General features: G+C 36.7%; 1 protein-coding gene across 1 annotated transcript in view; it reads right to left on the reverse strand.

Moving 5' to 3' along the window:
- Window positions 1-25122, reverse strand: part of LUZP2 (leucine zipper protein 2) — a 121546-nt gene that overhangs the window by 18887 nt on the left and 77537 nt on the right. Inside the window, exons 6-9 of the mRNA XM_029963807.1 lie at window positions 19735-19797; window positions 17410-17472; window positions 6990-7064; window positions 5176-5340 (exon numbers count right to left, since the gene is read on the reverse strand). Of these exons, the coding sequence (XP_029819667.1) occupies window positions 5176-5340; window positions 6990-7064; window positions 17410-17472; window positions 19735-19797 (366 nt within the window). The remainder of the gene's footprint in view (window positions 1-5175; window positions 5341-6989; window positions 7065-17409; window positions 17473-19734; window positions 19798-25122) is intronic.

The following is a 25122-nucleotide window of genomic DNA, read 5'->3' on the forward strand; positions in this document are numbered from 1 at the left end:
TTCTCTGTTTTTGACAAAGACAAGTCAGCTTGTCCAGAAAGCTGCTGAGCATCAAGGCAGCCTGAGGCTGCTCTGGCTTGGGGTCCTGGCTTTGGACTGAAGCAGAATTAGGGAATTTGAATGGATGCTGTCCATGCTAATCCCAAATTCTGTGTGAGACCTTTCACCATACCTAAAATCTGGATTCTGCTGCTATTTAAAACATCCTTTAAGAAATTTAAATTCTGTATACACATTTACTTTTTCCAACCACTGCCTGGCAGTCACCCACAGTATTTTTAAGACATGTTATGTGCCAGATTACAGGAAACTTTACAGAAACACCTGGTAGGCAGAGACATTAATTTTAAAAGAGGATATTTGGAGTGAGCCTTTGGAGTAATTTTCATACACGGGCAAACTGATCTGCAGTTAACATCCACAAAAAGTGCAGCAATGAACAGTTGCCAGTTACCTCATCAGCCCATCAGCCTAATTAGCCTTTCCTAAGCTCAGAGTTGAGGGTAACGGGCCAGTCCAGCCACTTACACTCTGCAACAAATAGGAGTGAGGTCAAATAGTTAATGAAATGAAAGTAATTATAAAGATTGTGTCACTAAAACTTGAAGGAGAGTGATATTGTTCTAGGGGGCTAAATAAGACATGCCAGGTGCTTTTTTCCAATTTCCCTTGATCGTATTCGGGTAAAAAAAACCCTCTAAAACTAATTTACTATCAAGATAATGTGCTAATAATGAAGACTTCTTTAAAGGGAGCAATAAAACCTAAGAGCTTCAGCTTTCAATTTAACAATCTCTGGTGTTAAATATTTTTCCGTCACGCAATAAAATTTTATTAAAAATTAGTCACCAAAGGAAAAAGGGCTGAAGAAAAACAGCTGTAGGAGAAGTTCTGTGGAATCTTTATGAGGCAACAGCAAAAACACGCTGAATTTAATGCAAATTCTGGAAATGAAAGGTATGAGAAAGAGTAGCCACAACCTTGTGAATCACCACTGGCATCAATACAGGACTATGGTTGCCATCTAGTTGATCACAATGAGAATAAAAGTCCATTAGCCCAAAGGCAGCTACGAAAAGCAGAACAGGAGAGACTTACATGAATAAATAAGTCATGCTAGTCAGGCTTCTGCAGTTAAATTACCTTTTATCTATTTAAAAACAAACTTCTTACTACATTAGCCTTACAGATACTCATAGTACCTCAGATTTCTATGAGATTTCTGCCTTAGGAGACACACATTCCTTACTCTTTGGAATTAAATCCTAAAACAATGGATAATGTCATTTTTCAATACCATTTTATTCTCCTAATGTTTTTATGCATTAAGAAAGGGTTATATGATTGCATGTCATTATTGCATAGTACAAACTGCGGCTGACTCTACACTTAGTAATTGCTTTTTTCCTTTTTTTAAATTACAGTTTTCCAATCCCCCCGTTGAACACCGTGATCTACAGGTTACTGAAACTGCAGGTCTTGGTGATACCTCATTAACTCTGGCAGAAGCAAAGTTGGAGGAGACAAAAGTCAAAAAGTGTTGAGGCACCAGAGGCTGAATCCTAAGGCTTTAATGGAGCACAAATCTGTCCACTGCCCTCAATGCTCCTGCTGATTACTTACAGCTGACCACGGATAAAATCATAGGATAATTAAGATTAGAAAAGACCTCTGTGCCCCCAAGCACCACACCTACATGATTTTTTTATTATATATATAAATATATATATAATATTTTATATATATATTATAAATAGATATATAACATTTTATATATATATTATTTATAAATAGATATATAACACTTTATATATATAATATGTAAATATATATGTATATAATGTTTATATAGATATATAAAATATTTTTTGCCCTTTAGGTGCACCCTCTGCTTCCTCTGATAAAGTTATGAGGTTACATGATATATTTCCCCCCAACTGTGAGCATACAGTTATTTCCAAATAACAACCCTAATTATATTTGTGGATTTTCATAGATTCTTGAGCAAGAATTTGCTTTGGGTAGCCTAGTCAGTGTTATGATTTCCATCCATTAACAACACTCTTTAAGTATCCAGGTCCTTAGGCACTCATCTGGAGAATAAAAAGGAAAGCAGAGTTTCATTCCTCCTCTGTTTTCACTTTTCTCTTTCATCAGCACCTCTGTAATGGGAATGGGACAAAAAAACTGACAAGAGACAGATCCAATTCTCAACCAGTTTGAAAAAATTTTCCAATGGCTGAACATAAAATGGTTATTGGTGTGACATTACAGTGCAAAAGAAACTATATAACAAAAAAAATTGTCAATAATCCAGAAAGTTAAAACCCTCATAGTTCAGGATTAATGATCAGCCTCCTGGTTATGCTTGTTTTTACTTTTTAGTGTCATTGAACTTGTATTCACAGAGCCCTAAATCCCTTTGTCAATACTTTTGGCACCAGTACTGTGTTATACATGTCAGGGACATGACAGCTAAAATGGCTTTGAACTGAAATACTGGTGGTAAACTCTGTATTATAAGTTCCTGTACATTGCAATTATTTAAGACACATCAAAAAACACACCTCAGTCTTCTACTGCTTTGAGGGAACTTATTCTAAGATTTAAATGTAAGAATTTCCCATTACTACCCAGTTTTCCAAATTAGTGAGCTATCCAGAACAACCACCTTTTTTTTTTTCACTGATCCAGGCACTTCTATGCACTGGTTTTTTAAGCCTGATTTATGCTTTTTCATACCCCTATTTTCTCTAGAAAAAAACAAAATGTGTATTTTCAACAAATCTGGCAATTTGCTTTCCTAGTTACCTTTTCTACACCATGTTCTTGTGCTAAATATCTCTAATGAGCACACAGGTATTACGGTGACCAATTATGAATAAAAATATACAACCTACTCATTTGGAATTTTTTTTCTTTTTAATCAGGAAACACCCAGGGATGATTGTCCCCAAGTGATACAGCTGTCATACTGTATGATTTACCCTTACACAGATTTAAAATAAGTCTGACACTTTAGACAGCAATTTTTAGGCTGGATGAGAATATCTTAGAAATGAGATGCTTACCAGACAAATTATCATTTGTCCTCTGAAGCTGAAACTGCTGCTTATCAGGCATGACAAAATGTGTAAGTGCTGCTCCCACTTTTGCATATGATAACATGTTAAACTAACCACACAGATTTATGCTGCCCTAAAAATACTAGCCTGCTACATCAAAATATTTATGGAAATCTAATAATAATAATAAAACAGAGAGCCATACATCTGTAGTTAGAGTTAACTGGTTCGTCAAAGGAAGAAAAAGCCAAGGAGAAGATACCTAAGAATGGGTATGATAATAAAAAAAACCACCTTCTATTATACTGCTGAAGTACAGAGGGTGTAATTCGGGCCTGACTGTGATTCTTTGACAACTTGTTTCACAGCAGCCGATTTCAGCAGTTTTATAATCACAGATTTATAATAATGAGATGTCAACGTGTGCAAGAAGAGGATTGCAGACCATTATTTTCTTAGCCATTTCCATGCCATATGCCAAGTACAGAGGAATGTGAGAAATGCCTATTAAAGAAGCAATATAACTTATTCAAGCACTTCTGGGGGCAGAGGACTAAATGCTGGACTCTTGAAAGGCTGCAGCACAGAAACACTGATACATTTTACCAAGTACAATAAACACAAAACCTATACAATCATTTAAAAAAAAAGAAGAAGGAAAACTACTCTGTATTGCAGTCAAATATCAAAAATTTAACTCTAATCTCTGTGCTGTGCTCCCATGTCCTTCATTCAGTGACAGTGCTACATGTAAAGCCAAGGAGACTTCAAATTCTCCCAAGGCTCTGACCCTAAATCGATCCTAAACAGACATAAGGGCTTGCTTGTGTCTTATGTCTTGCCCTTATCCTTCAGTCCTTCCCTGCTCTCATGACAGGGGCAAAAGCACTTCCAACCTGAAGAAGAGCCACATTAATCAGGAAAAATATTCTCCTAGAGATCCCAGAGTTCTGCTCAGCCTGTGTGACCTACAAAAGAAGAGTTTGCTGCCCTGCAGAACATACACCCAATGATCTTAACCTGAATGAACACCAACATACCCATGTGCTGCTCCTGGTTAATGCAGTGCTTTGTTTCCAGAGGTAATAATTTTGGGGAATGAAGGTTTCTTCCTATAAAACAGCTATTAAGGAACTGACAATTGTTATTGTAAGAGTAGCAACGTGGGATCCGGTTCTGTGATTACATTCTGCTTTCTGAAGTTGTGTTTCAATTTTAATTACAAAGATTATTAATTTCTGGCTTCTGGCTCTGCACTAACAGTGAAAACCAACAGCTGACATATACAAATTACTAATTGGCTATGGGTTAGCAATTAGTATTTATATTTCATTTTTGGAATTTAAAGAGGACTTTGAAGTGTCCTTCAGTCATTCTTCTGTAAAATTTCCTTTTAACTGAAATCACAGATTTCTTCTCATATCTAGAATTCCTCTACTGAACCAGTTGAATACAGGAGCAAAATTCAACCCTGGAGATGAAATTATTAGGATAGTTGTTAATCGCTGTAAATCTTAACTGTATTAAAATATTTGAATTTATTGAATCAAAACACTTTTTTCCCCTCATACTTCCTCCTAAACTGCCCTTCTCATCTCGGAATATAAGAATATTCCCTACACCCTGTTAACAAGTTCACAGATTCCTTCTGACAAATTTGATTTGGTGTCCCAGATTATTTTATGCTTTTTATATCAAATTTTTCCACTGAAAAAAAAGCATGATAAGCAAAAACCATCTTACTCTTTAGAGCTGTATTACCACAAATTCACTCTCAGTGCCTGACAGGTAAATGATCCTATGAATTAGCATCCTCACTTATTTTAAATGCAAATCCATCTTCCTTGCATGTTTGCTCTGCAGACATGATCCATTCACCAAATGACAGAAGGAATTTTGTTCCTCAGCAGGAAAGCAGCTGCTTCCCAACATTAAAAAAAAAAGTTTATTGACATCAGAGACGGGCTTAGAATTATCCTCAAAATTCATCCTAATCTTTCAATTAATTTTAAATCCTCCTTAGTTCCAGTTTGATGCTCTTACAGGACAAACTTTAAAAGATGTTTTAAAAAAAAAACAAACACAACCACATCCGAGAGAGAAACTGTACCTTGGTGTTTGTCACTTGAAATGGAGCTCTGGAGCCCTTTGTAACTGGGGAATTCTGCTTCTCAGTTGGCTGTGAAGGGATTAGATTTATAGGAAGGGGCTGATTGTGCAGAACAGAAGACAGGCAGAGCTGCACAGTGTCCTTCAGAGCTTTCAGCTGGGACTCCTGTGGAAAACAAGAAATCATCACTTCTCTAAAGATGTGTTCTGAGGAACAGAATTTCTTACTTTCTCTCTCTGCATTAAACAAAACACTTACGAGCAGCAACTGTTTTTTTCTTACTAATGGACAGAATTAAGGCTGTTTAAGGTATTTTTATACAATCAGGTTCCTGTGCATTTCACACTAAACTGCACTCTCTTCCCTTTCCTCCATGTAGTTTTATCCATGTTGATGATTGCAAATAATAAGTAAATATATTTTTTTCTGAAAAGAAAATCTACAAAATATCATATATTTATGTATATATATATATATGTATACACACAGACTTTTATGTATAATAGCCACAGAGATGTATTGCAAAGACACAGACTTTGCATGGAGTTTTGATTTACAGCATTCCAAATAATTGTATTTGGATAAAGATGAAGGTTCTAAAGATGAATTTTAATCCAACAAAGATGATTTCCAACAGAGATGACTTCCCTCATGAGCATATAACACTTTTGCAGTGTATAGTAAGGAAACCACAGGTCTTTTGGACAGTTAAGAGTATGTTTGTCCAGGTCCACTGCTGTCCATCAGGCCAAACTAAACCTTCTAAGTGGTGAAGAGCTTGCAATTCATGTTAGAACGCTGCTATTTTATTAACAGAAATATAGACAGATGTATTAATGAAAAAAGAAGTCTATAATTGAAATAAGCTGAGACAGTAAGAACAGTGAGATAACGACAGCACTGAGGAAATCTTATTTTTAAATCTTTGCTCCATGAGAGCAAGACACATGTCAAATGTTAGCTATTGAGGAATTTCCTGACACTCATTTCAAGGGGAGTTAGCAGCATCTGGCCTAAAAAGAAAACACCCTAGTTTTTATTCTTTTTATTAAGAATGCACCTATAAACATGGGCAACATCAGCACATTTCAATCATCAAAGATTTTTTGAAAGATACATAAATCAAGGTATGTCAAGGCAGAAGCTGCTAGAAAATACATGTGTAAGTAACATTACAGATATTAATTACTACATATTAAGTATGAGAAATATTGCATACACAATACAAAAGTATTTCACATTTATCCTAAGCAATGGCATACACAATGTTGCTTTAGTTTATTTGCTAACTTTATTTTTGAGACCATGACAAATATTCCCCTGAACTGGAATCAATTGTATCCCATAACTGGGAAAAATAATACAGAGTGTTTCTAAAAAAAAATAAACAATGCCTGTCAGTATATTTCACTGGTAGGATCAAAGACAACCATAAAAAGACTATTAATGCACGGCACAATATGGAAAATCAAAGAAATAGGAGATGGAATGTGTCGTGCTGGAGCGTAAATAAACTTGGAGAGACACTAAATCCACTGTCAGCACAAACTTAAATTCAATAAATATTTAAATCCATTAAAAATCAGTGCAAAAAAATATTTTTGGGCTGTTTCTTTCTAATTTTACCGCCCTCCTATTAAACAACTTCACAGTTGTACTCAACTTCACGCTTAACTGACTTCAGCAGCATCACTCCCAAGCACCTGTATTTAAGCATTCATCTAAATCACTGCCAGGCTTGCATTTGTTTTTGTCAAATTACACCAAAACATTCACAGCTGATAAACATGCTTACATTCCATTACACTTCTTACTTTGTCAAGGGCTGCTTTTTCCAATTCATCTTTTGCAACTGCTAGCTTTTGCTCCAGATCTGTTAGCTGCTGTGCCTGTGGCAATAAAGGCAAAGAAAAAAAGATGATGTAATCTTCAGTGTATTTTTCCCTGTAATTTTTCATGTGAGAGAGGAAAGGATATAAATTTTTCTAGTAATATACATTAATTGGGTCAGAACTCCTTGCAAAAAGACCAGGCCTTAAGGGATATTTTTTTTCCCTGAAAAAGAAAAGTATGTGGGAACTGTGCTCAAATGCGAATGCAAGTTTATAATAATGTCAATGTCAACAGCAAAATTAGTTCTGCATTATAAAAAAATTTAGTGTTATGCTATAATATCCTTCTGGAAAATTCAAGGTATTGAAACAGCTTTTTATAAGTTTGTTCATTTACCTGACTTCTGAGAACAATTTGCAACACTATTTTGTGGTTTTAAGCATCGAGATACTCACATTAAACTAACTTGGCATAAAGAGAGAAATTAGAGAATCAGAAAACACCCCAACATTCATGCTTGTAGGGAAATACACTCTCTGCAAGAACTTTCCATTTCAGGGAAGCTCCCAGATTCCTGCAGTTTTCAGCCCTGTCATTAATAGCACTACTATGCATCCAAAAGGAGCAAGGTACAGGTTCCTTTCACTGTTGTACTTGCAAAATAACATTGTTTTCCCTGTTCAAAAAGGGAACCACAGAGAAGGACACTGGACTAACTAGCTACCTTTTTGTCTTTGAAATTCTAAGTAAAGGAACATTTTGTACATGCAGAGTAACTGGGAAAAGCTCTCATTTCTCAGATAAAGAGCAACACATTCTCTTTTAGAGCCAATATTTGCAAGCACACTTCCCCCTCAGCACCACCCCACACTCACCAGATTTCTGGAGTTCATCCCCAGCCAGATACTGTTTTCTTGACAGACTTTTCAAGACCTCCTGCACTCTGCTGACTGCAGTGTAGCTTAATGTACAGGTGACTATAGCAGAGCTCAACGTGTAGCCTCACAACATAAATGATATATAAACCCTATAAAAGTGTTTAACATGGTCATAGACAACGTTTGAAAGGTTGAACTTAAGCCTGGGTCTATGTGATGCAGAGACACTTCTCATTAGATATTAGAATTCGACATGAAACTGCTTCCATGTCAAAAAGCAAGTTGGAGAAAAAGTACTTAATTTCTTTAATTGATGGTTTCCCTGATAAAGGATTACTACATTGCAGTAACACTGCTCACATCAGAAAAAAAACATTTCTGGTTTATGGTGAAAAGTTATTCTTCCAAAGGATGGGCTCATATGTGTTAGTGAAGTCTTCCTGAATGCATCATTTATCAAGACTTATCCTTATTTTTCATAATCCTGTCGTATTTTGATGGACTAACATTTGCTGTTAACTTTCATGTATATTTATTTTATTTCACAGAATACTGAGCAAAGAGGTCACTGACATCAATCCAAATGACATTAAGTGAGAATAAAATTCTGGCATTAAGAATGCATTTCGGTGAACTTGAAAGTAGTAATGTTTATTTACATCTTGGTTCCAAGACTGCTGAAAAATCACTTTTTTTCTGAAAACTTTTGTCTATCAAGGCTAAATTCATATTGCAATAGTTCCACTGCCACTGGAAGTTTTTTAGGGAGCCTAATTCAACTAACATGCCTTGGGTACTGAATAAAGACAAAATACCAGCAGGACTACACAAGCCCAATTCTGAGAAGCTGCAAAGAGCCTTTAAAAAGACCAGCCTGGAAAAACTAAAAGGTAGGTATTCCTGCAGAATGAGGTCTTAGAGAGGAAACAGTCCTATTCTTTTTTCTCCCATCTTTGGGCAGTTTGGAATTTTTCAATCCTGCACATGATGAAGTTTTTTTCAATGCTACTGGGCACAGTCAAAAGCATTATTATAATGAAACAATTTGGAAAATGCCAGTCAAAGTGCCAATCAATTACAATTTGATATCAATAGTAAATCTCATTTTAGGGGGAGCTGGACCAGGTCTGTAAGTTGATTGAATAACTGTGTGCTGCCAGTTAAACGTGGAGCTGCTGCTGCTGCACTTAAGTAACCTTGTCTCATGGTGGCTTTTAATTAGCCTTGTCTCAACTCAGAAACCCAGACTAGCTATTTAAGACTGCATAACCATATCCTTAAGGCCACATCCTCAGAGTCACATATAAATTTTTAAATGGTATTTTTCAGTTCATTAAAAAAGTCACAGTTCTTCACGCTCAAAGAAAGAAATCTGGCAATAAACTAGTGGACCTGAATTACTAAGTAGTGAAATGGTGTTCTCATTTTACATATATGTGATTTCCAGAACTGCAAGAAACCTTTTAAAAAAGAGACTTTTTTCAGTGAGGATGCATAATTCGATGTCCTTACTGAGAAATATATATGATAACAAGGCTAAGTAGTGTTTTTCCTGAGTCAAGGACTTTTTTTGTTGCCGTGGTCTGCCCGTGAGGAGGTGCACAAGAAAGCTGGGAGGGAGCACAGCCAGGAGAGGAGACCTGAAGTGGCCAAAGGGATATTCCAGAGAACATCATGCCTGGTATATAAACCAAGGGAGTCACCTGGAAGGAGAGTCTAGGATTGTTCAGTGGGTGGTGTTGTGCATCTGTTGTTTTTCCTTGCTTGTTTTTTTTCCCTTGTTTGTTTTTTTTTCCCTTCTGTTACCATCATTATTATGTACTATTATTATTATATTTTACTTTTGTTTTGTTTATTAAACTGTTTTTACCTCAACCTACACGTGGGCAGCTACCTGGTGCTTAGTTGCAGCTGGGCTTAAACCACAACTTCCTGAGCAAAGCACACATAACCCAGACAAAACTTTCTACCTACATTTTAGTCAAGGCTGTGAAAATATACTACACCACTAATCAGGGAAAAAAATAATTGCCTACTACAAAAGAAACCAAATGAAAAAAAATAAGCCTCGTGCTTCGGGAAAACAGGTAATACTCAGTATACAGTGACAAAAGACCATGTAACAAAAGACCATGAAATGTTGGTTATCCTAACTGTGTTGTCTCAAGATAGCTATCTGAAAAGTAATCATGCCATATCTTACCAATCAAACACCAACTACAGAAGTTTATGCAACAGCCCTAATATATTTTATAAAAATCAACGAAGAAAATTTCAATTTCCTGTCTCTCCCAGGGGCTTCATCTTCTGCTGAGAAAAACAATTCAATAATATCCTGTCTTAGAGCATTCTTCCACATCCAATAAGCAGCCTGATCTAATCACAAATAATTGATAAAGTGAAAACCAAAATCATACAGGCAGTGATAAAATTGCACAAACATATTGACTTGATCAAGGGAAAAAAGTCCCAAAGTGAATAATCAACCAAAGAATTATTTAATAAAAAGCATCATAAGCCTTCTCCCTTGGAATGGGAAAAAAAAAAAAGTAGCAGTTTCTAAGGTTGAACTGCAACATTGAAGAAGATCTCGTTATACCACAAAGTAGAAATACCTTAAAGATCCAACAATCTGTATCAGAGACTAGAAAATCTCTATCCTTGGAGGTCAGAAAGAAAATCTGTTCTCTCTCATGACACATTAAGTTACAAAACTCTGCACACCCAAGGCCATGATCAGGCAAAAGACCCAACCTGGCCCAAAGTTCATATCCAATCCTATAATTCTCAAAAGACCAAAAACCGAATTCTGTAAAATTATCACATTGTTAAAATCCACAAGTAAACAGAATAATCTTCATAAAACAACCTCAAACATGAATAAAATCTACACTCTACTTCCTTTTCCTCAGCCATCCATGCATGGATGAACTGAACAGGGAACTAAACATATACTGATAAAACATTCTAGTGACATCAAACCAGAACTCTGTGTGCCATAGAAAATGGGGTTTATCTAAATTTACCCTGACAAGGCGGGAAAAACAGGATGACAGTCACTAAAACCAAGTATAAGATGCTAAATACAAACAATAATGATCAGTAAAACTAATACAGAATATAGAACAATAGGGACGAATGACCCAAGATGGTATTACCACTGAATATGTTATATTTTTGTAGAAAAGGCAAAAACCACTGTGGGTACAGACCAAAAAAATCCATTTTACTCTACTCAGCATGAGTGAAATGTCCAGCTCGAATTCAGTGTCCATTTTAGGACACTGCAAAGAGACCAAAGGAAACAGGTTCAGGTGTGATTGACGTGAAGCATTAATGGTGAGGAAATGTGCAGAGAAGGAAGACTGGGGAAAAAAAAAATCTATATAAGTTAATTTAAAAAAAAATACGATAAGACATAGGATAACTACAGCAAAATAGGCGAAATATTGCTTTAATTTTAAAAAACCCCTACTCTCCTGGTCTGTGAGAGACAGCATGATAACTACCCAGCTTCCATTGCAGTATTTTTCAAGACATATAAGAAAACATTTTCTACTACTAAGGCTGACAGGCTAGAAGAGACCAAAGCAGCAGAAATACGTAGAATTTGGACTGCTGCAGGTTTCTATAAAAAAAGCCCCATTAGATAAGCCTTGGGAAAGAATAACATGGATATAACAGAACCCTGTCAGGAGTCAGGGAATACGGGACATCCTTTCTATTTTCTGTAGCCTCCGAAGAAAAAGGTCTTTTGCCACAAGTGAACCAGTGCAGATGGGACTGCCATGTACATACAGAACTTCTGATCTCGGTAAATACAAAGTAATTTGTCTTATTTATGTGTTTAAAAGGAAAAGTCTGTCGAGAATATTTTCAGACTCCTCATTTCATCATCTATCAGAGTCTGCTTTTGTTGTGGGCACTTTTCATTTAATCTTCATCCTTTGCAGGAAAACACAATCCAAAGACAAACAACCTCTTTTTGCTGATATAATCAACTAACAATATATAAGCCATGGGAGACCAATTATGTTAAATTTATCAAACAGAAAACACCATAAAATAAATAAAGATAGAGCTAAACAGAGGTTCAGCTTGCTACTTTCCACTCAGTCATCATTTCTGACAAAGTCATGGGAAATTTTTTGACAGCATTTTCTTACCTGAAGTCTTTGATAGTTATTCTCTCAAAACAATAAGCTCAAAAATGTTACACATTAAATGTATAACAGGAAAATCGCCTCTTCCAGACCCTCTTCAGTTGTTATGCTGTGTGCTGAAGTCAGCCTGTAGCTTATAGAATTTGTTATCCCTAATAAAGCCACTGTTGTAAGATCTCTGGGAAAAAAAAAAATTACTATCTCTAACATTTTTGCATTACACTTCTGTTTACAACTGATATTTCTTAATAGTTTTTTCTGGGTTTGATGTCTTTCCCAAGTAGCTTCGGTGAATTTCCCAAGGGAGGTGGCAGAAGATCCAGATGTTGAGGAAATACACTGGATGAATAAACACACCACAGGGTGAAGATCCTGTCTGAAAGCCAGAGGAATTGCATGTTCTCTCAGGGAAGTTGATATGACAGGCCTGTAAGGAAACTGTCCTCAATTTTCTGTTATCATCTCCTTTCAGCATTGTGCTGCAGAAGTTTTATTTACCCTTACAGGGCAGTGCAAAAGCAGAAAGATAGATAAGAGCATTCTTTTTTGTGCTAAATAAATGAATGTATAAATAAAGTTTAAGTAAAATTATGTTGCTTTTTTTTTTTGAAAAGCTTTCCTGCAATGAAAATAGGAGTTTTATGGTACTTTGAACATAATGAACAGTGCTTTAAAATCTATTAAATGGACTAATCTTTCAAACATGCAAAGTCATCTGAGTTCTGCTGTTGGTAATTTTAATACATACAGATGGAAACCATGGGGGAAGTGGATGTACATGTGAGAAATGGGTGGATTTGGCTTGAGCCTGACCACCAGCAGTAGAGAAAAAGAATTGTATTGGAAAACTTGAAACTTGCATCTTCACACATGTGCAAGCACAAAAACTGTAAGAGGTTAACCCAAATTTAAAATATGTAATCAATTATTTCAGGCCCAGACAACAATTTTAATGTTTACACAAGTTCTGTCAGGTTAGGTCTTTAATGGTTTTCTGTGTGGGTTTTTTTTTTTCCACTTTGTTTTTCTTTAATCATTTCATCTCTTTCTCTGTATGGAATGCAGATTCTCACTGTCTTCATGGCAGAAATAAATAGTTTAAAACTCTGGGAAGTAGGTTTACCATGGTATGTAATTAACTTCTGCTAATAGGGAGGAAAACACATACTGTGGCATCAGTTTTACCCTAGAGGGAGGAATGGCATAAATATATACCACATTCAGTCAGTATGATGCAAAAATAATTTCACACAGTTCTGTTTATCTTTGAATCTATCACAGCAAATGATTAAAATTATTTTCACATATCCAAATAATTAATTAATTCCTGTATAACTGCATTTACCAAAGAGTATGGAAAGCAGTTTTGACTATAAATTTATTACTTTGTATTATTATAAAAGTAATAAGGATTTGTCGAGGTAACAAGTTGCATTATTTGTTTTTAATGGTCGATGTTATTGGCTGGCTTTTTCAAAGTTAAATTCTGCCATGGAACAAAGATTAAGTACATTGGTAGGCCAGGTGCAGCTAGTTGTTGCTCACAATTGAACTTTTTATTGATTGGGTTGTTTTTTTTTTTTTTAGGACTATCAATATATTTTGTCTTAGAATTTAAATAACAAAAGGGAAAATAGATGAAGCATTAAGTGAAATGTCTGAAACTGATGCAGAATCTGTAGAAAATAGCAAAAAGATGTACCCAAGCCATAGCACTGAACCATTGTCACCCTGTACATGTACAAGAGCAATTTCAATAATACAAGATGCTTGTATAATCTGGTAGTGAAAAGCTATTGCTAGATTTTTTTTCTGCATCTCCTGCTACTATCACAAATAAATGTTTGCAGAAAAAAAACCAAAATATTTCTAATTCTTTTATAATTTAGTAAAGCCTGTGACTTCTAGGATAATATAGCCAAATGATTGGGAAGAGAGTTAGCAAAGAAGGAGTTATTTAAATAAGAAGTGGTCATTAATGCCTGAAATGAATGCAGACCTTGATCTAGCAAAACACTTACACTTAGGAGTACTTCACTGAATCAAGGGTTTAGGACCATAATTAAATTATTGCAATTAAGGGTGGTCTCATTCAGAACCAGTAAGTACCTACTTACAAAGGTAATGACAAAATTAGGAAGACTGAGTGGTAATTTTTATTAATAATTTCTTATTTTTCTCATAATAATACAAAGCAAATTTACACTTTTTTTTTGAGCTCTTTAAGGACACTGCATGCTTTAAGAGACTGAAGTCTGACAAAGAGACAGTAGCTCAAATTCTAATCTCAGTAGAGACACTGACAACCTCTACAGCCTCCAGCACATCACTTAATTTTTGTGATGCTCATTGCTTATCTTCCACCTGGCTTTATATCCCATAGGGAGAGTTCAAAAAACATAAACATACATACAGATATGCTCCATAACTAATCAGATAGACCACAAACCACTTTGAAAACATAAGAGTAAATACATGCCTAAAGTGATGAACTTGTATTTACTACCACCTGTTAGCTTGCTGTCATACAATATTAAAAGCAGATATGATTTACCAATTCACTGGAATATTAAAGGAGAAAGCTGCCTTTTCCCCCCTTTCCTCTTCCTCTCCCACTCAATTCCCAGAGGTCTAGTTTGGTACAGAGCCATTGACAATAACAGTTACCAGAATTTAAGTAACAGTCCCTTGATGTTGATAATGCAAAACAAAAATCAAAACAACCCCTTCCTGTATCACATCTATCTGCACAATTAATTCCTTCACAGAAAGCATTAGTGCTTGGGCATGGACTGCAGCATTCTCTCAAGCCCTTTAGAAATCCCATAGCCTGCAGCTCACATCCTTCTGCTGAACTGCTCCAGGAAGCTCAGAGCTGTGTGGAGAGCAGAATTCCCTGAAGTTCCTCAGTAAGGCAAACAGAAACCGAGTTCAGTGGGGTGGGAAGGGGGTGGGAGGGCAAAAATTTAGAAATCCAGTAACAAGACAGTAGCTAGCAGCCAGGATTTTACCCCAAACACTCATGCTCTGTCCTGGTAGAAGACTATCCATCCATTTCATTTATCAGAGTTCCCAATAAGAGCTTCACAAAACAGACTCAACAGCTATGATGACATTAAATCTGTTACATTTCCAGTATCAAAGTGACCAGAAATGAAATACCACCTGTTCTTGCCCAAATCTAGCAGCCTCTCTCTGATCAAGCAGACACTTAAAAGGCTTTCCAGCCTGTACCAAATAGCTTCTACTCTGCTCAGCGTGTCTGTCTGCAAGCCTGAAGCACACACAAACCAGCACACTGAATCTACCCTCCCCCACATCTCACACCATGATTTAGGAGGGCAGCAGAAGTTTTCTGCTCCCTTTGCTTCATAAATCAAATTTCCTTAGTCAGAAAAAATACCGATGGATAAACCTGCACAAATATTTCTGGCTACACGTAAAGGATGTACCCAATCAGCAAAGCAGGCAGTCAACCTCCTACAGAACTGCACGTGGTCAGGAGATGTTCCAAGTGTTGGCACATCCAGCTCCCAGAGGAGAACCCAATCTACCTACCTTGGGACCTACATCTGAGCTGGTGGCTCTAGTATTCACTCATCATCAAGAACTGTGTTTATTCAATACAAGCCAAGGACTTTAAGGCCTAATTCATGTCATCAAATGTAGTCTCTAGGAGAAGACAACTCTCCAGGGATTCGGAGTGGAGACTATGATGCAGACATTCATACCCAGTCAGAGGAGACCCACATCTATTCCCTCTCACACTAGACACACTTCCTCTATTGATATGTAACTCTGTCCTTCCCTTCCACCCCAAACCCCTGTTCCCTCCATCTGTACCTGAACCACCACACTGTCAGAGTTTACTGAACTAGGATCAGGATTTCATTGTCCATGGGCCAGTGACTTGCCAGACAGCCTATCCCATGTGTTCATTCCTTCATGTTCCTGTTTTCCCTCTCATCTTCTCTAAGTTTTTTTTTGAGTGGGTAGTACCTAGCAGGAGTTCCCTTGCTAAGCATTACTATGCACCCTGGGAGATAATTCAGATCTGGTTTTGGGATCACTGTGTATCAGCATCATGAAAACAGCAAGTAAAAAGTAATGCTGAACAATCCCTCTGCTTCAGCCAAAGAAAAGAAGCTTTCACACCAAGGCAAGATTAGAATTCATAATCTTTTCCTCTGCTTAAGCTCTCAATTATATTGAATTTGAAGAAAGATGTGTTATTTTTGGTAATGTTAGCTGGTATTAAAATTTAAATGCCTAGATGTATAATATGCCTATTCTTTTTGTCTCTAAACCTATTTCCCTGGTTTTGGTCTTATGATGAACAGAAATAAAAGTTCCTGAAAAAACTTGGAATCAACCTATGCATTAAAAAAATAAATCACAGAAATCACACTGTGTATTATAAATGTCCTACATTATTCCATCTTTACAGTACTGTATATACAATAGAGAGAGTTAAACAGTTCCAGAAGGCAATTTGGACCTCATATTGACATGAATGACTTTTTAAGTAATTCTAGGTATAGTCTCTCTGAAGATGACTACTTAATCTTCATCCTTTATGCTGGCAATAAAAGGGCTACTCAATCAGCAGCCTCCAGTCAGGTGACTTGCATCTCTCTCCTCCTCCTTTAGCAGGGATTAATTTCTCCCTTTGTTAACAAGGAGCAAAGTTTTTATTTTTTGTCCTCCCCCCTGCTTATATTTTTATTTTTTTTAAAATGTGCTAGCTAGACAGACGATTCATTTGGATTGCTGAAGCCACAGAAGTTTCTTTTTCTAGAAGCTTCACATCCAGGGAATATTGCGTTGCTCGAGTTTATCATAAACACAAAGATTTACTTTCAGTGTTGACAATAATTGACTTTGCCACGGAGGACTGCTAATTAAAGGAAAAACAAGAACCATCTGTTTCTGTGATTCAGTTAGAAAGATGGAAAACCTGTTACAGAATGTATGGAATAGGGCAACAGGTTTTGTTCATCAGCAGTAAACTAGAATGTGAGCACAGGTACTCATAAACCAGATATTTGCCACTGCTTTTGTCTATTTAAAAGCAAAGACACCAGAAAACTTTTTAGGCTCAGAATCTTCTCTTCTTTGACCCTGCAACCAATTTAATAAAAACACCATCCCTGTTTCATTGTTTTGCATGGAAAAAAAGAAAAAGACAATATTTCTGAAAATGCATTATGGTATTAAGTCTGTCTCGGTGCTTTAAGCTGTTTTCAGAATGAAATTATTCCTTAGAACTGCAGTAATAAAGCCAGCTTTCATATTCCTAGATTACCACAATATGATATTAACACTAATGTTTTAGCTAACTATAGTGAAATAAAACTTACCTTAAAAATCAAATCCTTTTTCCCATAACGAAGCTCTTTCAGCTGGGCTTGGATCTTTTTTGACTGAAAGTGAGGATGATAATAAAATCAGGTTTGGTGCTGTTTTTATTTTAAATATTTACTTTTAAGATCAGAGAAAAAAAAGGTAGTGAGTGAGTTCTGACAACAGCAGAATCTAGATCAGCTCTAAAATGTAGAAACCCTCCCACCCCCTAAATCACTGACAGTTGTTTTTCCTGGTTGACATGTCAAAACCAGCCAAAAGTATCAAGGAAAATATAAACTGCCACTTACCTAAAGCACATAAGTGAGGGATATGAACAGCTCTTGGGCTCACACATTTTATATTTGAGTTGTTACTAATACTTTCCATGAAGGGTACCTGAAGTGAGCAATCCTATTTTTAGGGGTATAAAGGCTCCAGAGGATTGCACAGGTTATTATTTGTAAAAAAAAATAGGGCATTCCAGCAGGTATCCAAAGGTTCTCAGCTTGTAACCATGCCCTTGAAAACAGGCAGAGTTATGCTTATTTATATCAGCTCAAGATGATATTTATTTTAAATCTTGTTTCTCTGGTTGGTACAACTTAACTGGCAAAATGACCACAAAAAAAAAAAAGGATGCTCCTGCAGCATCTTTACCTGTTATAATGGTACTAATATGCTTAATAGCCACAAATTTGCCAGGATGATTCATTAATCCAGAGATTCTCACACTTTAAAATACACTCACAATCTGCTACTTAATGTAGGTTTAGTTTCCTGAAATTTTCTGAGAGCCAGGGCTTGTCACCCTACAGTGCAGTTAAATTATTCTTAGGCTTCATCTTCCAGACATTTATGTTGCAAATATTAAAAGGGACATAATCAGGGAAAAGACCATCAAGTTAATTACCAAAGATTCAAAATATTATGCAGCTAGGTGTGGTGGTTTGACCCTGGCTGGGTGGTAGGTGCCCACCAAAGCCACCATCACTTCCCTCCTCAGCTGGACAAGGGACAGAAAATAGAACAAAAGGTTCATGAGTTGAGATAAGGACAAAGAGAGGTCAGTCACCGATTACTGTCACGAGCAAAACAGACTTGACTGGGGGAAATTAATTGAAATTATTACCAACCAAAATCAGAGTAGGACAATGAGAAGCAAAACAAGTCTTAAAAACACCTTCCCCCCACTCCTTCTTCCTCTCAGGTTCCACTTCCCTCTTTAGCAGCACGGGGAGACAAGGAATTGGGACTACTGTCAGCTAATCCCATGTTTCTGTTGCTGTTTCCCCCCAGGGAGAGCAGTTCCCCTGCTCCAGCAAGGGGGAACAGGTTTCCGTGGGAAAGAGTCTTCTCAAACTTCTCCAGTGTGAGTCCTTCCCAATGGGCTTTATTAACTTTATTAACTGCCCCAGAATGATGCCTTCCCATGGGATGCAGTCCTTCAGGAACAGGTTGCTCCAGCAGGGGTTCTCCATAAATCCTATTATTTCCTACCACTGGGTATTTCTCAGAAACTTGGCCTCCTAAGTATTGACCTCTAAGTTAAAAGGTGGAGACTCCGATGAAGAAAACACGTTCAACCATAATTATGGAAATTTTAGTAAAGATGTTCTGCCTCTGCTTCATTCAGGCAAGGTGTAATGACTCTCACAGAAATTATATATGCAAAAAACCCAGACTAAAGTAACGTAAATGAGTAAAACGGATTCACATGTTGTCATATCTTTTTTTTTTCACAAAAAGTTAAATAATTAAAGGGGTTGCTTGAATGAATGCAGGTACTTCTACACTGATCTATTTGCCAACAAATAGGGTTTTTTATCACTGACTATCTTTTCCATCTCACTCTTCAGTAGAGGGGAGATTTCGTTCCCACAATTTCATAAAGTGACCCTTTTATCCTTGGAGTAATGAAACATTCTAGGAATCAATAACAATAAATTTTGCCTGTCTCTAACTTAATTTCAGAACAGGCATTTGGCAATTCCCATCTTAGTCTAGGCATGGAGATCAAGGAAAGTAAATTGGTTTTATACATATTATAGATGCACAATAAATTTGCAGAGCTATATCATAAGCGTGCCCAAATGATTTCACTTGTCTGAGACTTGAGTTTGCAGCTCACTTTCCAAAACATTTGAGCTGCTTCTAGTGAAGTCACAGAAATGAGCTGGAATGAGAGCACTTTAGGAATGCTCACATATATATAATATATATTCTAGATTCTGGTATATAGATATATATATATATAATATACCTGAACCTCAGTAAAAAAGGCTTTGATGCAAACTTCTTTGGGTTATGTTAGATTTAGAATAGAGAGGAACCTTCCTTACCTCCTCTGCATGAATGCCACAAAGCTTGTTTCCTGACAAGAGCTTGGTTTTGAGGCTTTTGTTCTGAGGGGGAGACAAGAAAAAACCAAAATGTTTATTAGTGAGGGTTGCTGAAATATTGGCTATTTGACCACATTGGCTTTATTTTCTATATGGATAATACCTTCAAGTCACCAACAAAGACACAGGTAAGACAAAAGAGATTCCTCAAGGCACAACACTCCCTTACAGAATTCTAAAAGGCTATAAAATTTGCTTTAAGAGGAACAGGACTGTTTACAGAAACCTTCCAACACACTCTGGCAACTGAAAGCAATTTAGATTTAATACTCCGAGGTACAAAAGGGCAGAAAAAACCCATCTGATCCTTACCTGGTGTCAACTGCACAGCTCAGTATCATTTTCAGTAAATCATTTCAACAAGTGAGTAATAGGGCCAAGATCTCATCACTTGACCTTGATGATCAAATTCATGGGGTCTTTTTGCTAAATTTCATAATTTAAAACCACAAGTAATCAAAATCTGTAGAAGGTTAGCTACCTGATAAAACATTTCACCTAGTCAATATGCTTTTTCATGTAGGAGTTTTAAATGTATTTCTTCTCATTTTCAGGGAAAATAATAAACCTTGATAAAATGCATTCTCCATAGTCATTCTTTTTGCACTCCTCACTCATATTATCCCATAATTGACAGTCGAGAGTGAAGATTTCTCTGCAGTGAGAACATCTCTCAAAACTGGTTAGAAACAGAAGTATTCAACAAGCAGATCTTCAGGTGCTGAACATAACGTGTTTGACACTAAAGGGAAATTAAAAGGACACCAAAACTAACTGAAACTAGCTGCTCCTGTGCTAATGAGCTGTAAATATACAAGCAGAAACTGAACTCCCGACATGTCAGGAATATATGTTTATCACTGAATAACAATAGCTTTCCTGAAGATTGTGCACAAGAACAAGCTGTCATTAGAGCCAAAACTGTAAATCCATCCAGTTCAAACTTAGGTCCACATCCCACTGAAACACTGGAAGCTTTAATTCCAGAATTACAAGCTTTGAGTTTTCCTTGAAAAAACCTGTCTCATTGAAGCAAATGCAAAGAAACTAAAATTCCATGTGAAACCTCATTTGCTTAATTCCAAAACGAGGGGATGTGACAGACTCTGTATTTCAGAGCCAAAGTAAAAGTGAGTTGTAACCCTTACATTTTTACTCATTTATCTTCCTTTCACCCAATATATCTATATATACACATCTCTATACATATATAGATTATATATATAATATATGTATAGATATTATAAGTAATAGCTTCTAATAATACATTACTATTTCACAAGTAACTTCCACATGTGCTGTTTTGAGGAGATCCTGCACATTCCTGCAGAATGTGTGTCAGCAGGACACACGATGGATTAGATGGTTGTCAAAATTTCCACATCAGCCCAAATAAGCCTGGCAAAAGAATATAGTTAAAAGAACTTGTCCCAAACCAAAACTTGATGAAAATATTTAAAGTTAGGGGATGAAATCCATTTTGGAGGTTTAGCTAGGTTTAACATGATTTACCAATCCTGTTTCATTATCCAGTTTATTAGCAACAAAAAACCCCAGCAGGGTTATCAGAATGCAGGCAAAATAGTCATGATTTAATCTGAACTTAATAACATTTTTAGAATGAGAGCAAGCATTAAAAGTTACTGTCATCAAGAGCTTAATAAGTAGGACTTTGACAGAGCAGGTGACAACTTCTTGCATACAATTTGAGTGATTTTATATTACTTCACAAATCAAGTCACTGTCAAAAATAGCTTTTTATCTTGATTAATAGTGCTAATTTTTATAGCAGAATGTGAAGTATACCAGTAAAAACATGTGAAGTATGACAGAGCTCTGGATTCTGAATTAAATGTAGCAAAATGAGAAGTCTAATCAGCTACATATCCTAGAAGAATATGCCCCTTTCGCTAGAAAGGGGTTATTCAAAATCAGATTAATTAATCAATGAAATTTCAAGTTTACAAATGCCTATTGATCCAGTATGGAAGTTCTGACTTCCAAGACTTACATGGGTTCAAGATTATGCTTATTTTCCTATTAAGAATCCTTCAAAGAGCAACAACAAATAAGTTAAACAAAAATTTTACACAGTTTTAATTTCAATACTACATTTGTTACTAAGTACTTAAGCAGAAAAGGTCTTGGGCATTTCAAGCTTAAAAAATAAGGAATTAAGCATCTGTAAATATCTCATTGATACCAATTTTAAAATTATATGGAGTAATGATTTCAGTTAGAAACGGCCTTTTAGATGTAGAGAAAGAATACCATTATATTCAAACTAAATAGGTGTTTTAATGTAAATGAGTGTCTAAACAGAAGAAAAATACAGAGAGGAGGCCTTAGGATTCTTAGGAAAACAATAACCATGATGCCAATTAGAAAACTCGGACAAAGGCTTGCAAAGGAAAGCAGAAACTGTACACTTGAAAGTTCAATAGAAGCACTTTTACAGTTGCAGCTTTAGTTACTTCCTCTTCTGCAAAGTCATTTTATAAAAATCATTAATTATATAGCTGCACAATGCATTTTTTTGTAATTTCTCCATCTGATTTAGCATATGCAGTAAATATCTCATGAGACAAGAGTCACAGTTTGTAGGCACTGGCAACTGTGACAAATTTAAAGGGGTTTATTATCATCATAAATCTGAAGTTAGGGGGATTAACATTTATCTGATGAATCATATGTTCTACTAACAGAGGGCTAAACTTACACCACCAATGTCAAAGCCACAAATTTTCAGATGTCATTTTTTGAAGTTAGTTTATCTTGACCCCTGGTCACACAATGAGTGCTTTAATACTCTTCTGTTCGTGTTTCATAATTTGAAACACCAGCGTTATCTACTTGAATCAACATCAGGATCTAAACCCGGAATGAACAAATATATAACATAGACATCATCAGCACAAAGCAATTTATTTTGTCTGCTGGCCTTTGAAAGCAGAGGATACGAAGTATGTTCAGGGGAAGAAAATCACTTTCTCTCTCAGAAAATTGTATTCTCAGCAATCAACTGCAATTCGGACATTTTATCTGAGCTCTGACATATTTTTTTGTTGTTGTTGTATAGAAGATAGGTTCAGCTGTGCTTCCCCTTGATGAATAGTGCAAATCAAACCATGCTGAGCCCCTGCTCATCACTGGAACACTTCCCTCTAACAGGCATTACATTTGAAAAAGCAACCAAACTCAAGAACAGCAAAAAAAACCCAGACTCTGCTCAGCTGGAGTGTTGGGAACAACTGCCGTGACGAACTGCCTTCCATCTCCAGTGAAACCAAAGTGCTCCACTGTGCCCTTAGGAGAGAAATCAGAGGACAGCAACAGACCAAAATCAAACATCTGGATTTATCTGCTCTCACAGCATGCTGTTATCCAGTTTGCTCTGGATATTAGCTTTGTATTTCACCATGATGAAAAATGGTTTGTATCACACAAAACAGGGTGAGTGCTTTAATCCCAGCTGGGTTGGCCCAGCCCTTCATCTTCCTGAGGCAGATAAACTGAGCTCCCTATACCTTGTGAGGTTTTCCAAATAAGACTTTAAGAAGTGCGTTTCTACCTGTCATTATGGCCAGTGAAGACAATGTGACTTTTTGGCCTTGGTATTCTTGAGGATGTTTGAGCCTCTTTTCCCTGCAGTTTTTCAGTGGCCAAGTGTGCCAGACAGCTGAAGGACACTGCCCCACCAATGGGATGATGCATACTGGGGCTGCACACTTTTCAGATCTGGCTGGATCCAAACTCAGAAAGCACCACTGTCCTTCCAGCTCTGAATTCCTGGGAAAAGCCCACTTCCACTATGGCCAGGGTTCAGCCTCTCGGTGCTCTGACACCTCAGCCTGTGCTGTTATTTAGGAGGCACATGCAACGTCTGAAGGCTGACAGCCAAGCTGGGTAACCCCTGCAAACATGGCACATTACCACTGTTGTAAGCTTAGACACATTTGGACTGTTTTGTTCATTTTGAGCTTTCCTTCTGTAACCTGTCCCCCTGCCTTGCACTCGTGTTACAGATAAAGGCACTTAAGGACAAGCTTTCCCAAACAGAGAGAATACACTTCTTTTCTTCTGCCTATCTGTCCCTGCTAATACTAGAGGCTGTTATATTTCTTCCTGAATTTCATGTAGTCCAGCTGAGCTGAACAAGTTGATAAGCAACACACAAAAATCTCCTGTTCGAGCTTTTAGCAGGAGTTCTGTGTTGATTGTGTTTGTCTTGGTGTTCCAGCCATTTCAACAGGACTTTGCTATGCAGAAGCAAATGCCATTTCTAATTCTTTCCATGTCAGATATTCTAATTAAAAACAGCAGCATGTTGAATGCAGAACCCATTGCAGAGAATTTATATCTGAAATGAAGGGCAATTGCCTATGCCATGCAGGGTTATTTTGAGAAAAAAGCTGGCAATTCTTTGATTTTTCCCTTTGGTGGGGGTGGCTGAATGCTCTGGGGATGGTTTGCAGGATCAACAAAGCAGAACACCTAGTTAAGTAGATGTTAGCCCAAAGGTCCTTCTGTTCACTCGACATTTGTGAACAGAATGACAAGCAGAACTTGATGCTGCTGCAAGCTGAAGGCTAGGCTTAAAAAAAAAAACTACAAAAAAGACAGTGAAAGCTCTCATTAAAGCAAGGTGACAGGAATGAATAGAGTGTGCTGTGACCAAACATCTCGATATAAACCCCATTTCTGACCTTGAAAAAAATGAGCTCCTCCATCACTGGAGGAGTGAAGGAAGGGTCAGACTGTTTATGTGCTTTTCTACAACTTCACTTTTTTCCAGTGTAATAGCAGCAGGACATGAAATGCTGCATTAAGCATGTTTTAGATCCAGAATTGCCAACATCTGTCTTAAAACAGAAATGACACAGTTATGGAAGGAGAAGGGCAGGAGATGGGTAAGCCATACATTTATGTGGCTCTCTGTGGAGTGGTATCATTTGGCTTTGCTTTAATATTAATAGGCTCTGCCACCTGAATTCTCTCAGTAGCAGAGCACTGAATATTTGTTGTTACAGAATTTTTTGGCCAACACATTTAATTTTTAAAAGAATTTTCGCAGGCACCATCTACAGACATCTAAAATACATATCAGTTGTGTTGAAGAAGCTGCTACAATACCTTTCAGTAAGAAAATAGATATCCCTAAGGCAGTTTTACTGGATTGATTCACATACTAGATGTATTTCCACCATGCCATGCTCATTCAATACCCAGAGCAGTAAGAACCCACATAATATGGACTAGATAATACTCCTAGCCTTTAATGATTTCCTAAAAGTCATTTAGCAAGATGAAGTCAGGAGTAGGATCTAA

This window comes from Manacus vitellinus, unplaced genomic scaffold (genome assembly GCF_001715985.3).
Source record: "Manacus vitellinus isolate BGI_N305 unplaced genomic scaffold, ASM171598v3 scaffold_63_pilon, whole genome shotgun sequence".
Classification (NCBI taxonomy): Eukaryota; Metazoa; Chordata; class Aves; order Passeriformes; family Pipridae; genus Manacus; species Manacus vitellinus.